The 17,833-nt window shown below is 38.4% G+C and overlaps 2 protein-coding genes across 2 annotated transcripts in view; one reads left to right on the top strand and one right to left on the bottom strand.

The window, feature by feature from the left end:
- CENPP (centromere protein P) overlaps window positions 1-17,833 on the bottom strand; it is a 115,971-nt gene that overhangs the window by 17,467 nt on the left and 80,671 nt on the right. The gene's annotated exons all lie outside the window — the stretch shown is intronic.
- ECM2 (extracellular matrix protein 2) lies at window positions 761-16,651 on the top strand. Its single transcript, XM_054640239.2, has 10 exons — window positions 761-981; window positions 4,363-4,621; window positions 9,023-9,211; window positions 10,448-10,927; window positions 11,237-11,352; window positions 12,032-12,167; window positions 12,933-13,090; window positions 13,405-13,544; window positions 14,655-14,981; window positions 15,659-16,651. Exons 2-10 carry the CDS (start codon window positions 4,387-4,389, stop codon window positions 15,861-15,863), a joined length of 1,986 nt encoding a protein of 661 aa, XP_054496214.2. The 5' UTR covers window positions 761-981; window positions 4,363-4,386; the 3' UTR covers window positions 15,864-16,651.

Raw genomic sequence — 17,833 nt, 5'->3', positions numbered from 1 at the left:
TGGGAGTTCAAGGAAACTACGGATTTTTAATGTCAGCAGAACTCAGAAAACTCGGTGTCCCAGGTGAATTTGTCATTTTGAAGCTCAGCAGACCCATCCCAGACCCCCTGGACCCTCGGAGCGACCTGGGGATGCAAGAAAAGGCTCTGCTGGCACACACAGGACCTGTGGTAATGTACCCTTAACTCCCTCCCTTCTCCTCTCTGGATCACCAACTTCCCTGCAGCTTCTGCAGAGCTGAGCTTCAGGATCATGTTTCAGGATGTAATTAGCCTTACAAAGAGAAAAAATGAAGGGAAAGTGCTTCAGTCGTTTTATTTTCCATGCATAAGCTACAACTTGCAGTGAAATCATCGCTGTAAATGGACAAAAGAAAAACTTTCCATGCTAAAACTTCAACAAAAAGGCTTGCTGCTTATAGATGACAGGCTTTAAGTGCAGGAGGGGATTAGGAAAACATGAATTGAAAAAAAAAACGTTCTAACTTTATGAAATGTTTTTATGTTAAGGCTACATCTGCCAAAGTGTATTAGATCTTATTATTTTATATAAATCTACATTAAAGTCATGCCACCTGGAAACTAAACTTCTAAATACATAACCCATCACTGAATAAAACACACATTTTTTTGTTTCTTTTGCAAACACTCCATTTCCTTGTTCCTTATGTGCCTGTAGCAGTGGAAAAGGATTTCCAGCTGTGCCTTGTCAGCCTCGGGACCAGAGGCATTGTGCTGCTCCTCATTTGCCCGAGCGAGGTTCCAGCGCTCCCAGCACCAGCACAGGCTCTGCACACACAGCTCAGCCCTGGCTCCCCAGGGGAAGAAGCTATTCCAGACTTAACTAAGGAATCAGCTCACATGGTTCAACAATCCCTACAGTTTCTCTGTTTGTTTTAAAGATATCACTGAGATTTTGTTTCATTTGCAACGGGAGACTAAATGACAGCAAGCAGAATCTGCTGTTAGGTTAGATTACAAGGTAAAATGTTTTACATTTTAAATTACTGCTTAAAGCATGGTGTTGAATGGCTTAAACTTCATGTTAACTTTGCAAATATGTAATATTTGGAATGAAATGATGTGGGCTATATTTAGCAATACTGAAGAGAAATGCCTTTCTAGATAAAGTGTGCAATACCCGTTGAGCTGCTTTTTGTTCTGTCTGAATGTTTGCCACGCACATCCAACTGAAACTAACAGAAAGTGCAACTGGTCTGGCTGCTGTGGGTAAATGTCATTAATTTCTGTGCAATGCATTTGAAAAAGAGTGAGTGAAAAATCTTAGTAAAGCTCTTTAACCCCTGTGTGTCAGGAGAAATCATGCTGACATCTTAGAAATGTGTTTGCATTTTGACTAAATGGATGAAGATAGATTATTTAATAAATTCTGATACTCTGGCATTTCTAAAGGGTCTCTCCTTTAAAAATTAACTATTTCTGTTAACAAAATAGGAAACTGACAGGTACTGAAGATGAAGGTACAAATTACTGAACACATTACAAAGTAAAAGTAAATGCTTTCACATACTGTTCCTGATCTAAATATTTGTGGGTAAAATGAAAAAAGGTGAAGCAATGCAGCCATGTTGACTATCTGGCAACACAAACAGTTAATGATTTCATTACACTGGCTATCTCTAATCGTATTTTACTATGCAATGATTTATTATGAAAGTCATAAATTGAATAGTCTGAATTTTCCCCAAACTAAAAGCTGGCTGGCCTTTTACAAAATACAGCCTCCTCCTGAGAGCTAATCTGAGCATCCCAGACATGGGCAGGAAAGGCCCAAAGCACCCAAGGCCTTTCACAATTTGGGCCTTAAAATGTGAGGCAGCACTTCTCAACTAAGCCAAGGAAAGGAACTCACTAGCCCAGTGTTTTGCATGCAAAGAACATAATTTGGTTGAAAATAACAATATTAAGCTTTTAGTGTGGAAGAGTTAAATTGGTGTAAAAAATCAGCATATAAACTCACATATATGAACAGGATTAGTTTATAAAGACATTTTTTGGGGGGGTGTGGTGTGTTTTCTGTTGTTTTGTTTCTGATTTTTAAAAATTTGTATTTATAAAGTACTTTATGAAACCAAGTTTCATTTTATAATAATTTGCTTTACTACAGAATTTTATTTTTTAAGTTCCTAGCAAAACATCTTTTAATGTACATTAACATCTGTACAGTTCATGTACTATAATTCACTCTATATTATTCCTGACTTTTAAAAAGAAATGAAGAATGGAAAAGTATTTCTGTCATGCCATTATATGCCTCTGGTCACAGGAAGAAATGGTTAAACGTTAAAAAAATGTTAAAAAAGCCCAAGTGCAATGTAGCAGCACTGTAAGTGCACAGCTCTGGTGTTATTATAGAGTATCCCAGAAAAATGGAACCATAATTAAGATGTCAGAAACTTGACAGAATGAACACACATGGCCAAGCCTTTCCTTTGTACATCCAGTTTTCCCTGAGGGCTCTCAGTGTGTCTCAGCCCAGGCTGTGGAACAGAAGTTTCCTGTGTAATTTTACAGCCACTCATTACCACGCAAGGTAGACACCAAAGGCTTTGGCTCATTTCTCCTGAGGCGCTCAGAAATGAGCACTTTCTCAACAAGATCAGGCGTTTTCAGTGCAGAGGGCAAGCTTCTGCATCTCTCTGAGATGTTAACTTACAGTAATTGCAGTAAATAAAAGGCCATGGAGTCTATACAGCATTTTGGAATAAGTGATTTCTGAGGGGCAGAAAGCAGCAAACTAAAGTTTGGATTCATTTCAAAACCCGCCATTCCAGGAGATGCTGTGAATATTTGTGTGAGACGCTTGCATCTCAAATTCCCTTCATATAGAAATAAAAATATTAACTTCAAATCCTGCAAATTAATACCTAAACTTACAAAAACGTTTTAATTTTAAAATAGCTGATCACAGAAACGACAATATTAAAAAGAAGTAAAATGCATACTCTTAAGCTGATTTACTGCCAGCTTCTCATTTTAAAACACAAAAATAAAAAAAATATATGAGAATTATGATGTGGAAAGCATGGAAAACATGCAATCAATCACATGCCTTATATTAAAGAACAGTTAGACAACTCGTACCAAAAATGTGACCTGTTCTGTAAATCAGAAAATACCACGATGAACAAGCTTTTAAACAAAATCTAATTCAGGCAAAGCTGCAGTTCAAGTTCCTGAAATAATACTGTCCAGTATTTACACAATATTATTACAATAAGATTAACTCCAAAGTGAAAGATGACATGCAAAGCCAGACTGATGAACATTAAGTAAAAGCATTTTTTAATCCACTCAGAACTTCTTCAGAGAAAAACTATGGCCATGCTCTAAGCCTTGTCTTGGCCACAAAGCCCAAGAGCTCCAAGTCCTTCACTAATTCCCACTCTCCCAAGAACACAAATGTCTCCTGTCTGTGCTGTCTCAGCTAAAACAGGCCACAGGACAGCAGCATTTCCTTTTTGAAAGAATTATGCAACACAGCTCTGACAGATCATTAATGTCTCTGATGTACAGGCTCTTATTTCCACACTGGTACAGCAATCCACTGCTGGATTTCCTTCCTTGTTGTGCTCCTGAATCCTGACTGCTCTGTTTTGGAATGCCACCTATTGGCGACAGTAAATGTCATTTTTCTGTCACGATCATAAGAAGGCTCAATTATTTTGAATTTTTTAACAAGTAAATGCAGAACACAACTCAGTCTAGACTGACCATACTAGAGCCTACACTTCATAAAAACTTCCCCTGGAAAAGCAGTTGTGGAATGTCACAAATAGCACAAACTTCCTGAAGGTCTCCTCTGCAGAACCAAGCAGGTCCTGTTAGAGAAGAGGATAGCCGGAGATGAATGGAAAAGCAACTTCTCTTAATTTACAGTGAAGAAACACCTTGCACAGAAATGCCAACCCAAAAGCTTTTGGGGCAGCACATCGCAAATGAATTGGGCATTTTTCTGTTACTTTTCCATTCCCACACTCAGAAGTTACAACACTCTGGAAGAAATAAAAAAAGGAAGACACACTTTACAGAACTCTCAAGAAGTCACTTGCTGGGAGCAGCAACAATTACTGAACAGCCAATGCTCTGGCACTGCAAATCTGAACCACCTCTTCAAGTGCAACCCCAAACACCAACCAGCACCTGTTTGATGGCGACTCTTGAGAATCACTACAATCAAACTGGTCACTGGAGCTCTCAGAGGGCAACTTCTTTCCAAGAGGAACCTTGGTTTTATCGACCTACCATTTCTTAAGTTCACCTGCCTTGAAAAGTGGTGTGTGATTGACATGGTCCTAAAAGCTCTGCAGGTCCCTGATTTCCCTCTTTCTCCCCATTCCAGGGCACTCTGTGGGACCCATAGACGATGCAGGCACCATCCCTGCTCTGTTATTTCCTGCTGCTCTGGCTGTGCAGGGATCTGTGCCCAGCTGAAGGCGGCCCTGGCAGGAGGCAGAGGAGGAGGATGCCCCCCAGGGCAGCCGGGCTGCAGCCCCCAGGGCCCAGGATCCCGCTCCTCACCATCGATGACAGCGTTGTGGGCGTCTTTGACTCCTTGGTGGGACTGGGCCAGCACGAGAGCACCTACAGTGTCCTACCAGGTGAGAACACAGCCCCTCTGCTCCCTGGGGCTCACTCCTCATTTCACACAGACCAACTCATTAAAGCTTTAGTTTAGCTCTAATGTGGTGGGGTTCACAGGGGTCCCAGCATGAGGGAAGAGGTGAGAATCTTGACTCCATGTTTCAGAAGGCTGGTTATTATTTTATGAGATATAATATATTAAAAGAAAATGATATATTAGAACTATACTAAAAGAATAGAAGAATGGATTTCATCAGAAGGCTAGCAAGGAAAGAAAAAGAATGATGATAAAAGCTTGTGACTCTCAGAGAGTCTGAGACAACCAGACTGTGATTGGCCATTAATTAAAAACAACCACATGAGAGCAGTCAAACATGAACCTGTTGCATTCCACAGCAGCAGACAATCATTGTTTACATTTTGTTCCTGAGGCCTCTCAGCTTCTCAGGAGAAAAATCCTGGCAAAGGGATTTTTCAGAAAATATCATGGTGACACTCTACTTCCACACATTCCTGCTGCCTTCTGCAGTGATTTTGTGGTTGGCATTATGAGGCTTTTTATCAAACCCTGCTTTGCCAGGTAACAGCAATATTTCCTGCAAGTTTTCTGCATTATTTTTTGATCTTAACAAACAAGACATTTGTTGGGGTATTTTCATAACTTCCAATGTGTTCCAAACTTGTGTTCCAAGTCTGAAGGCCATTTTGAAGAATTTATTGCTCAATATATCTCCTAAGTCAATTAACATTTCACTGAGGCCTCAACACCAGTAACAATAATGGTAATTAAAACAGATTTAAGTTTTTATTTTTACTTTATGGGTTGCATTTTTGAAAAGCAAATTGCACATGCAAACCTTCAGGAATATTTCTTGATTTTGTAAATAACTTAATAACACTTGGTAGCGGCTGCAATATGGAAGTTACACTATAAGTGAGACCTTTATGATGTAAAACTGAGTTCAAAGTGAAAAAAATCCTACTCATTCAACACAAGACCACCCTTATGCTCCATGTATATAGACAACCCAGATTTATTTAACAGAAACTCAGTAGTATGATTTATATAAAACTTGCCTTTTTGGTGATCCATCCAGAGATTTTCACCTCTGTATTTCTGTATCCATAAATAATATAATATCTGTATTTATGGATACAGATATTTCCATTCCTCCATCAAGAGATTACACACTAAGTAAAATATTTATATGCAGTTTAATGAATTTTATGGAAAAAAAATCAAAACAGAATGCCCTGATTCCCATATTCTATATATAATAATAATAATAATCTATTTTTATAAGCAAGAATTTAAGCCTTTCAGTGTCACACAACAGACATGACCACTGGGTTAAGAGGTCTCAAATGGCCAAACATAAATCAGCCACATTTTCTCCACAATTACTGTTTGTTGTGAGTCCTTACTTCAGGAAGGCTGAACCATTTAAAATAAAATATTTGAAAGTGAGGGGTTTGAATAGGAAAACTAGCAAAACTTTGGACACTATGGCATTTTCATGTGTGTATTACAACATTATACATATTACCAATGCCAAACGTCTAATTTAAAAATATTTTTAAAATTAAACAGAGGAAAATACCATGTAAGTAGCATACACTTCATGTAAGATATTCCAGGGTTTCTGTCAGGACCATCAGTCATGCTGAAATAATGCACAGCTCTTCCCCTTCCCCGCCCCGCTTGTTTCTTTCTATCTGGACTTGCATCCAAAAGCTGAGCTAAAACCACTGAACTCATTTTATTTGGAACTCCATGCTGAATTTACACCATATTTCCAAAGGTTAAAAGTCCTATGCTCATCTGCCAAAGACTGGAACCACAAGGTATTTTTTAGTCTAGCTTTTAAAGTTCAAAATTTTTTCAAGTTAATGTCAGATTTGGAAAAAACAGAGCCTATTAAATAATAGAACACTATTATTAATCATGCTTCAGAATAGAAGAAAATGCAATCCAAACATTAATTTCCATTCTCTTAGCTACTTGTTTTGCTCTTAGTAGACTAAAAAAAACCAAACCCACCCAAATTTACAGATACATGCAGGATGAAAATTAGCAGCTAAATGGAGGTTTAACAGTAACCAGACATGTAATTCCTCCAGATTAGAGCCATGTGAACATTCAAATTAAATCAAACAGTTGGCCACAGCCTGAGGCAATTTGCAGTTGTCCCTTAGGCAGAGCAGAGTAGGATGTTCACTGCTGCCCCATCTCTGATCCCTCTCACCCCCCACTTCTCCCCTCTCACCCCCCAAGCCCAAGGGACTCAGTGGTCAGGAAATGTGAGGAGCATCTCAGCACAGCCTTTCTGTCTCACAGGGTTCTGGGAATCCCAACAGTGCCAGACAGCAGCTCTGCAATGCACCCAAAGGGGAAAACCTTTGAGCACACACTGCTCCTGCCTTTTATGCAGCTCTAATGTACACAGGAAAACAAAGGATCATTTGTTAAAGAAGCCTGCAGAGGCCAAGCCTGATAACTCAGATCTTTATGCTTATTCAGACAAGATTTGCTCTGACTTCTGATACACTCTGGTAGCTAAAACAAAAGAAAGAATTTTAGGAAGCACCGAAGAATTTCCTTCTCAGGCCAGATTATGCTCTTCTGGAACAGTTATTGTTTTATTGTTTAACATGAGAAAGTGCAGGATTCTTTTTGTGTTTCTTTTGGAGGTTATTTAAAAGAAGTATTGTGGTGTACTGGCAAGCACATAAACCCCAAAGTCAGGATCCAGCAAACAGCTGGATTGCAGATACCTGGGTGGAATGACAAGGGACTTAAAGCCAACTAACACTTGGCCTGGGCTAATTCCTCTCCTCCTCCAGTTGACATGGTTGGAGTTGCTTAGAGCACAACTTTATGCAGCTGAAATGAGGCAGAGATGTCCCAGATCTTTGAAAAAACAAGATGCAACTACTCAAAGCTCTAATTTCTTGCTCTTTCCATTGTAAGAGCAATTTAAATCAAAGCATTTTTTAAAATATATGGAATATAGAGGATCCAATACACTGGAAGATTCTGATAATTAATTTTTATTGTAGAAAACATTGATATCCAGTGGTCTTTGAGCAGAAGGAAAAAGGAAGAACCTTTGTTAGGAAGTAGGACTACCTTGAAAGACTTTGCAAAATGCCTCATTTTGAGACAAATGTTAATACCAGAGAGATTTCAAACCAAATATTTACAATAGTCTTACAAGGTTATTTAGAGGCTATCCTGAATTCTCTTATTAAAACTAAACACCCAGGCATGGAGCAGGGCAGAGTGTGGGAAAACAAACCCTGCAAAGACAATTTGTGCACCACAAGTGAAAGTCTCTTGGCATGCAGATTCAGGTGAGAAAAGATTTTTCCACTGTATTAATTTTTCATCTTGAAGGAAGAAGTCAAACTGAATAGGAAAAGAGGAAATTTCTTCTTCTTTATAAGCAGGGAAGTACAAAGTTAACTTGGAAATGGGTTTTCATCTCAAAACAACACTTCAGCAATGCATTCTTAGGTCAGTTAGAAAGAGGAAAAGGAAGGTGTGAGGGAGTTCAGCTTCTCAACAAGATTTAGAGGTACACACAGAAATAAGAATATTTGCATGGGATGAAGAATCTCAGCCTTGGTTTTCCTTCTCTCAAAAGACCAAAACTAAAAAAGCCACGTGCTAAAGTGCAATGTTTGTCCTGGGGTCTGGTGAGAACTGCCCAGGGAAGATTCTGCTGAGGTGAACTCCATCACTGGAAGGAAAGGAAGACTGGGATTCATTTCCTCCCCAAGTCTCTGTGCTCTCCACATCACTTGCCTACTGAATATCTGACTACAGCTTACAAAATTACATTTCTTTCTGGAAATTTCAACTGGTACCCTGGGGAGATCTCAATCTTTTGTAGATACATGTCCGGGAATTTGGGAGACAGAGTATTTCATAGCACAAGTTGTTCTAGATTATTGCTTTTCTAGCAAAGAGGATTTTTGGTTTTTTGCTTTTCAGATAAAGCAAATTACAGGGAAGTGGAGATTTTTGCCCTCTCATCAGTCATCCTAGAATGGGTTTACTTCTACCAAACCTATCAACTGTCACTATAAACTGAATATTGTTACCCTCCCAGTTCTGCAGGTCCTTAATAAAATTTTCTCATTTAATGTGCAAGATACTAGAAAAGATCTGTAGTGCACAAGAGAGGAACAGAAGAAGGTCTGGAAAAAATACTCAAGATTTCCATAAGCGGAGATTACTAATAAGCTGAAGAAAATACAGCTATGAAAAGTAAGGAATAATGATAAGATCCTTTGAATAGGGTGTATTTAACATATTTTCGAAATGAGAACAACATAGTAGTGCTTCTTTGCAGAGTTGTAAATGAGCCCTGTGGGTTCCCTTTAAGCTGTTTAACTCCCTTGTGTGTTCCCAGGGAAGAAGGGGCAGTGCACAGCTAACGGGATGATCATGTTCGACAGAGCCGTGTGGTCTCCCCAGCCCTGCGTCACCTGCCTGTGCTCCCAGGGCCAGGTGATCTGTGACACAGCCATGTGCCACCCTCTGAACTGCTCCCACAGCGTCATTCCTGCAGGAGAGTGCTGCCCAGTGTGTTCTGAGACTGGTATGGGACACCACAGATTGTTAACTCCTTACATAAACACTGCATTTAATGATCCCAAGAGTTACAAGGTACACATTGTCCTGAATTCTGTGGTAAAAGCAGCTCTTCAGAGTTTCTGCTCAAGCTGACCTCAGTTTCTCTGAGTACTCTGTTAGATGATTTTGATGCAACATTTAATGAAAAGATGATGCTAAGTATGCAATAGTAAAGATAATTGCATTTCTTTTTTTACTTCCCCCCTACCTTTACAGAACTTTGTAAATGTATGAAGAAATAACAACTATTTATATTTTCTATCCCACTTCTATTTACAAAGGATCAATCAATAACTACTGGCCATTATTGATGTATTAGACATACAGAGTGGTAAATCTTTGTTAGGAGTGCAAAAACAGGCAGCAATTTGGTGTAAATCAAGAGAAGAAAGTCAATTCACAAGAGAAGCCCCAGAACTACAATCTTGGTATTTCACAGTAATTTAAATAAAACTGGTACTTTTTAAAGGAAAAGGAATGGATGAGATAAACATGAGATGTCATTTCCTTCCTTTCCTTCCCACACTCCCATTATTTTATATCTGCAAAGTACTCTACTCAATCTCCTACTGTAAGAAATATTTATCCTTGTGTGTATTTGCATGTGACACTCTGAGATGAGACATCATAGGAATTCTCTGTAGAACTGGAAAAGTCATGTTGACTGAGACATTTGAACTCCTTTTATTAGAATTGTCCTATTATGGAAGTAAAAACTGCATTTTGGTAATGGAGTTAATGCATTTCCCTGGTGAGATCCCCACCTGCAGCCAACTCCTCCCCTGACAATCCCTTTTGGAGTACAAGTCTTGACCTTTGTGAATTTTTTCCAAATTAGCTCCCTCTCCCAGACACCTTATTTTTCCTCTTAGACACCTCCATCAACACAAACCCCATAATTAATAGTAAGTCAAAGAGGAAGATAATGAAAGTTATATTAATTTTTCCACCCTTTTGTCTGGAGTTCTCAGGAACTGAAGCTGTGTACAAACCCATCTCTATGGTTGCTTCCATAATTTCTCAGTCAAGTGTCTCTTTTCTCAAGCAGCAATTTAAGACCACATTTTTAGTCTTTGAATCGTATTCTAAGAGGAATAATCTATAGGCATAATTTTCTAAAGTATGTGGGAAACAGTGCTTACTAATATTTTAGTTTCAGTTTAGACTCTCCTGCATTGTTGTGCTGTTTTTCCCTCACCAGCCTCCTCGCTGGACTCCAGTATAATTTCACTGGATGACATCACTGAAATGTCTGGTGACTCCCCAGAGCCCAAGGACCTCGACACCACCAATGCTCTGCCATCAGCACCAACTCACATGGAGAAGGATGAGCTGCTTCCAACAGCAGTGACAGAGGTCAGGGACAAGGAGGGTCCCAAAAAAGGGGAGAAGAAAAGAAAAAGGAAAGGCAAAAAGAATCGCCGGAGGCACAAAGGGCGGCGCAGAGGGAGGCTGCCTGTCCCCAGAACGGGAGCTGCAGGGGATGAGCAGGATGACAGTGATGAAGATGATGGTGCTTTCAGAATTCCATCTCATTTCCCAATTCCTGTTCCACCCATAGAAGCTCCTCCTTTGCCATCTGGATGTTCCACAACAGACACCACAGTAAGCTGCATTAATGCCAAACTTACACAAATACCTCCCATCTCAGATCCAGACCTAACGAGTTTAGACCTTACAGGTAATTAATGGATCTAATTTGCATGACTTCTCTAACATCATCCACCCTCAAGTGCAGTCAACAGCACTGTTAATGCTTTGTCATTCCTTAATATAGAAAAGTTTTAGAGCTAATTTTACAGCTATGCCTTTAAAACAAGAAATGAAAAACACTAGATTTGCATGCCAGTGTTTAAATACTAAGATGAATACATCTACACAAAATTGCTGTCCATAATGCTATTTTTGTGATATATTTTCTAGATGCAATATTACCTCAGGTGCAGACTGTATTTCATTACTGAAACTTTTTTCTTGCCTTCTGTCCCAGGAAATAGCATCACTACTATCTCAGATGAAGCATTCAATGGGATACCTAACTTGGAATGGATTGATCTGAGTAAAAATAACATTACCTCTCCTGGCATAGGTCCCAAAGCATTCAAAGTAAGAATGCCTAACTCCTCTGCTACCCTCTCCGTAATTGCTGCTTAAAATAATGTTTTTGCTTTTCAGTTTATGGATCTAAACCACTTTGCACCTTGTATAAGTAAGCATTGTATAATTCAATAGCTACTTTGAGAAATCTCTCACCATAATCAAGAATTAAAATTAAGATATGATAATTTTTCATACCAATCTTTTAAGCTGACTTAAGCATAATAACCCTCAGTTACTGAAAGCTGCTGTCCTTCTGCCTGAGGAAATTCGCTGACCTACAGAAATGATCAGTTTGCTCACAGATCAAGAGGATAAGCATGTAATTTCTAAATGCATGTACTTTGAAGTCCTAAATCCTGCCCAGTGTAGTGAGGCAATACTTCCACAATTCACAGAGAGCAGCAGGAATGCAAACAATGATCCTGGGGAGCTGCAGCAGGGCTGTGGGGAAGCTCTTTGAGTTACACGTGACATTACCTGGCACTTTTGCTAATATTTAGCAGAAAGTAACCTATTAATTAGACTGACAGGAAAAAAAATAATAGTTTTTCATTCAAAACACTGGATACTACAGCACTGCTGCTGAAAAACCTTAGAGAGTGTGTGTTTAAGAAAATCTCAACTCGATATTTAACTGCATATATTGCACCTTGATAATATAAATGCTCTTCATCCCTGTGATAAGATCCTGAAAAAGCTGAAACGTTTGTATTTGGATGGAAATATGCTGGTACTTATTCCCTCTGAACTGCCATCAACTTTGGAAGAAATAAAAATAAATGACAACCAACTTCATACCATTGATGAAGATGGCTTAAAAGGTATTTTAAAAAATTACTATCAATCATATGAACAGTCAAAAATAAATGTGAAAAGCTGAATGTTGAACCTGGTTTGACATAGAAAAATAATTACTAGCTTTAAGTGCCATGTCTTTAACAGGCAGCAAAAGCTGAAAGATTTGCATGACAAAGTATTTTAAAATTATATTTTCCCCTATGCAACTGCTCCTCTCCCAAAGTAGTTTATATTTAAGGTCACTGAGTGGAGGTGAATTTGAAGCATGTTGAAGACACCACCTATCCCCACCTTTAACCTGATGGCTTTGTATGTGGTGAAACCATTTTAGTTATTTTTAAATTGCATGGAAGTGAACAGAATTTGATGTCCATACAAAATAAAGGAGAATATAATTGGAATCAACCATGATCATTTGAAGCCAGTTCAAACACAGGCTGAGATGAAAAAAAGAAAGAAGAAAGAAAGGGCACCATCCATGTCAGAATTTGATGGACTTGTTTGCTTCTTTTCCTCTCCTGCCAAAAGGGTCCCATCTAAACTGGATCAGCTGCTGCCCTTTCCAATTGGACTGGGAGAGGAAAATGTAAATAAAGTGTGGTCAGTCTCTAAAGCTCTACAAACCTATGAACAAGTCCAAGATTATGAGACAATAACATCAGTTCATTTTTATTTTTCATTGCTGTGAACTGATCTGGGTAATGTTTAAGACTGTTAAATTATGAATGTGTATTTTAACAAGAAATAAGATGGCATTAATTAACTGAAATGAAACTTTTTCTCCTTAGGTTTAAAGAACTTGGTCACTCTGGAATTAGAAGGAAATAAACTTAGTGAAGCAAATGTCAGTCCTTTGGCCTTTTATCCTTTGAAAAGTCTTTCCTATTTGCGACTGGGAAGAAATAAATTTAGAATTATACCACAAGGTCTTCCTGCCACTCTTGAGGTAAAAAAACCCAAAACAACCAAAATAAATACTAACAACAACAACCCAGCCAACAAACACCCAAAGAGATGAAATTCCTTCTCTTTGCCCTTTCAAAGCAATATGTAGTCTCACAAATGAGAAAACAAAATAAAAGCTTTGAAAAATTGTGTTTCTGAAGGTGCCACTCCAGCTACAAACTGACTCTGGTTGAGATTCAGAATTAACATAGACCAGGGAATACAGGGGACAGGCAATTGCTGCACTTGGAATTTGCAATGGGAAAACTCAGCCCATTCTGATCTCACAAATTTTCTTCCCAAATGCACTTACAGGAGTTATATCTTGAACATAATCAAATTGAAGAAGTATCAGAAATTTGCTTTAACCACACCAGAAATATCAACATCATTGGGCTAAAGCATAACAAATTAGAAGAGCACAGGATAGCACCTTTGGCTTGGATAAACCAAGAGTAAGTACCAGACATTTAAAATACATTTATTTCATTTTTCTCTGTTTTTAGTGAGTCAAATAATCAACTAAATATTTGCACCTCAATACTTTTAACTTAGAGTTGTAATTATGCTTTGATTTGTTTTCCTTTGCCAATTTTTCTAAATTTCCTTTGCCTCAATGTATAGTCTAGAAGATACTCAGTCAGCTGTCAAATAGAAAGATCTTCTACCTCAAATCTGTACCATATTAACATAAAAGTCAATATTTTTTCTGACCACCTATTCAAAGATGAACATTAATTATAAATAATAGTATATACAATTATATGGTAATTTAGTATTGATACATAATTATCTCAAAGGTAATTTAAAAATAATTTAATACTACCCTAGCCTTATTTCCCATTGGATTAAAAATTATAAAAGTCAATAAGATGAAGGGAAGATCGTGCAGCTGCACTAAGAGCAGAATATAAGCAGAGAGAGCAATGAGAATGTAAGCAGTAAAAGATGATAGTGCTTTTGATTTTCCTGCTAAATAATTTGCCAAGCTGAGCAGGGTACCTGGCCATCACTGGCAGCTGCAGCCCTATCCCTTGATTCCTGAATTTGTGACTTTCTTAACCTGAAAACAACACCCTATTACTCCTGACAGCATCTCTCATGCCTGGAAGTGAAGCACAGGGGACTGATTCATTCCCACAATTCCATTTCTAATGGGCTTCAGAACAAAGCTTAAAACTCCCTGTTAACAGGATAATGACTGGAATCCCAAGGTTATTCCTGTTTTTTAGTGGAACTCATTGCAGCAATCCCAAATGACTCCTATGGGATTCCCCTGTCCTGCTCCCCACCAGCCCCCCATCCTCATTACTGGAGATCTCTTCCCATCAACAAAATCCTTGTGCTTGATTGGTAATTCCTGACTTCATTATTTCTATTCCCAGAGTAATTATGCATGACCATGTTCCATAAAACACATTCTGCCCCATTATGAGAATCCAATTTCCTTTGGAAATGTCATTCCCTGGCAATGTCCTGAAGCAGAGCCTTGCACAGAGCACAGCATTGCCAGGCCAGGAGCTCAGGGGGGTTTCAGCCTTTTTTTCTTTTCTCCTTTAATGCAGGAACCTGGAGTCAATTGACCTCTCTTACAATAAGTTGTATCATGTTCCCTCCTACCTGCCAAAATCTTTACTCCATCTGGTACTTATAGGAAATCAGATTGAAAGAATTCCAGGCTATGTGTTTGGCCACATGAGGCCTGGGCTGGAGTATCTCTACCTGTCCTTTAACAAACTCACTGATGATGGCATTGACCCAGTGTCATTTTTTGGAGCTTACCACTCCCTGAGGGAGCTCTTTTTGGATCACAATGAATTGAAGGCTGTGCCCTTTGGGATTGATGAAATGAGAAAACTACGTTTTCTAAGACTCAACAATAATAAAATAAGGTAATTTCCAAGCTCTTTTTTATATTAATGACATTAAAATAAATAAGATATGCTTTGCTTTAGGAATTTGTTATTTTTAAGTAAATATTTGTTACAAAAATGTGAAGGAGGAGCTGAATGCTGAGTTTTCTTCTGCAATATTTCTTAATATGACAGAAGAAAGATTTCCCCCTTCCTCACAGTTACTGAAAATGCTCATCGTCAGCAATCACCAGCTTTTCTGCTCCTGGAGCAGAGCCCAAAGTGATAACAAAATAATGGGAGGAGTCAGCAGCTGGAGTCACCTGGTGAGCAGGTTCCACCAGCCCCAGCTCTGGAGCCACGTGCTCAATCCAGGCTCTCTGTGCTGCTTTGGAAAGGAAAGGAATGACAAGGAGAGAATTCCCATGTGTCAGACAAAGTTTCCATTCAGCAATGTTTTCCTCAGGAAAACTCAGTATATCATCTAAATGAGAAAACAATGCAGAGAGAATGTTCAAAATAATGAAAGTCCTCAGTAAATATGTAATTGAGAAAATTTAATGTACTGATGAAGTTAACATTTTCAAATATCTAAATAGCAACTCTAAAATAAATGATGAAGTTGAGCGTTCTCTGCAATGATTAGAACATGAATAGAACATGACTAGAACATGAACAGAACATGACTAGAACATGGTTCCTCCCCTGTGTCACAGGAGGGTGCCCCCAGAACGCATCTGCAGGACTCAGAGCCACCACGAGGACGAGCATGACCACAGTGAGGAGGAGCATGAAGATTCCCACCTGGAACATGTTCACCTTGAAAACAACTACATCAACACAAGGCAGCTCTCCCCACATTCATTCCCATGCATAAGATCCTATTGCAGTGTTGTTCTTAAACCACAGAAGACCAAATAAACGCCCCAGTTCTGCATTGCAACCCCCATCTCTAGAAATGCAGTTTTATTTATTCTCTCTACTCACTGGTCTGCTTATTTCTGATTTAAACCCTTCCTACTACCATAAATATGATACTGAAGTAAGGCATTGAAGTAAGGTAGCAGTGTGTTTCTTCATATTGTTTCATTATAAAACCATTAAATGTAAAAATTGAAGCTTAAGAGTATGACATCTATTTTTATTTCTATTAACACTATTCTGCTTAAACACAACAGGTCAAACTGTGCCCCCAGGCACACCCTCTGTAAGATCAGATTTTAGGATTTAAGAATATAACTAAACCCTCAGCTTGGTCCTATCTTATTTAACTGAATTTAAAACATTTTAAGTGGTACCATCAACTGTAAAAGTTGTACATAAGAGATAAAAATCCTTGAGCTATGAACATTCTAGCAATGCAGGAATCAAATTTCTTAAAACACACACAGGACTGGATTTTCTACCAAACATTTTGCAGTATTAGACTCTCTTCCAAGTGAAATTTTAAGCAAAAAAGTTAAATTATTTGTTTTTTAAATGACCCTAAAAACTTCTGTATTCAAACACAGATTCTGATGACCTAGAGGAATGAGCAATTCATTTCTATCTGGATGCTTTTTTTTTTTTAAGCAAAGCACATTTTAATTTTTTAGAATGATTTTTAAAGTCACAGTAATAGGTTCCATTCACTTGTACCATAGTTACTTTATTAGATTTTAATACTCTACAGGATATGTAGTCTTATAATAAATTTAAGCAAAACACCACATATTGCTGCAAGTATTTTCATTCAAGTAGAATTCTTCTCTTATCAAACATTCAGACTCCTAAGACCCAAAAGAAATTCTCCACTGGATTTGCATGGGATAACACCACTAAAATACAGATTAATCAAGATTTATTTATATTTTTTCTCCAAGGTGTGCTTTTTCACTATTAAGATACCATAAAAGTGAATTTTTGGCAAGTGATTTGACTAAGATTATCCCTGTGGGGGTTTAGTACAATGAGTACCAAGCTTGCCTGACATCACTCTGTGGAAGTTGTTCCTACGAGAAGCCCTCAGCAGTGGGATGTGACCTGAAGTGAAGTTACAGCACCAAAGTCAAGCCCCAGTAGTGAGACAGAGAATGAAGGAAAAATGTTCTTGAATCATATTCTGCATAACCATAGCAGAGGCAGGAGACCAAGCAGAAGAAAGAAGCCAAGGGATGAAAGACACAACAAATGGGTGGGTGCTCACTTCAGAAATACACAGCAACTAAACTTGCACAACATTTCTGAATGTCAGCTGGAAGCAGCTCAAATCCACTCTTCAGAATTACCAATTATATTGGAAGTGGAACGGGCTTTACTATAAAACTCTCATCACTTCTAAACAGTGAGCTTGGAAGAATTTTCTAAACCAAGTAAATGGGACTGTCACCATTTTACAGCTTGTGACTCTAGGACACAGTGACCTGAGAATCCTTGGTCAAGAAAAACATGGGAACAAGTTTGAAATCTTTGGCCATCAGCATGATAAAAATATACAAGGACAGCTCAACATAAAACCACTCCAGTTAGTTTATGATCTAAAATACATTTGAGCAAATAATTAATTTTTGCAGGCTTACATTGGAAATGAATATACTTTGAGAAGGTCATTGGATTTTGGAGTGGAATAATAGTGCTAAATGTTATCAGACTCAGAAGTCTTTTGAAATAGTGTGTATATATATATATATATAAAAATAAAAATAAATACTGGGAAAACCTTCATGGCAAGTCCCTGATGAGAACTGCCCTGAGGGAGATCCTGCTAAGGCAATCCAGTAACATTTCTGCTAGGCAATGGGATCTGGGGGATGCACAGCAGCATTCCCATTTCTCCTGTTCTCCACACACAGATGACTTCTATTCACAGATAAATTCAAGAGTGAACCAGCTGCAATTTTCCAAGACTGCAG

This window comes from Agelaius phoeniceus, chromosome 11, assembly GCF_051311805.1.
Source record: "Agelaius phoeniceus isolate bAgePho1 chromosome 11, bAgePho1.hap1, whole genome shotgun sequence".
Classification (NCBI taxonomy): domain Eukaryota; kingdom Metazoa; phylum Chordata; class Aves; order Passeriformes; family Icteridae; genus Agelaius; species Agelaius phoeniceus.
Note: the sequence above shows the minus strand (reverse complement) of the source record. Positions and strands in the feature narration are given on the sequence as shown.

Excerpts from the sequence above, each read along its gene's own strand:
- ECM2 (XM_054640239.2), top strand. The coding sequence starts at position 4,387 with ATGCAGGCACCATCCCTGCTCTGTTATTTCCTGCTGCTCTGGCTGTGC. Across the intron at positions 4,622-9,022 it reads CACCTACAGTGTCCTACCAG|GGAAGAAGGGGCAGTGCACA; the intron begins GTGAGAACACAG and ends GTGTGTTCCCAG. Across the intron at positions 13,545-14,654 it reads TTGGCTTGGATAAACCAAGA|GAACCTGGAGTCAATTGACC; the intron begins GTAAGTACCAGA and ends CCTTTAATGCAG.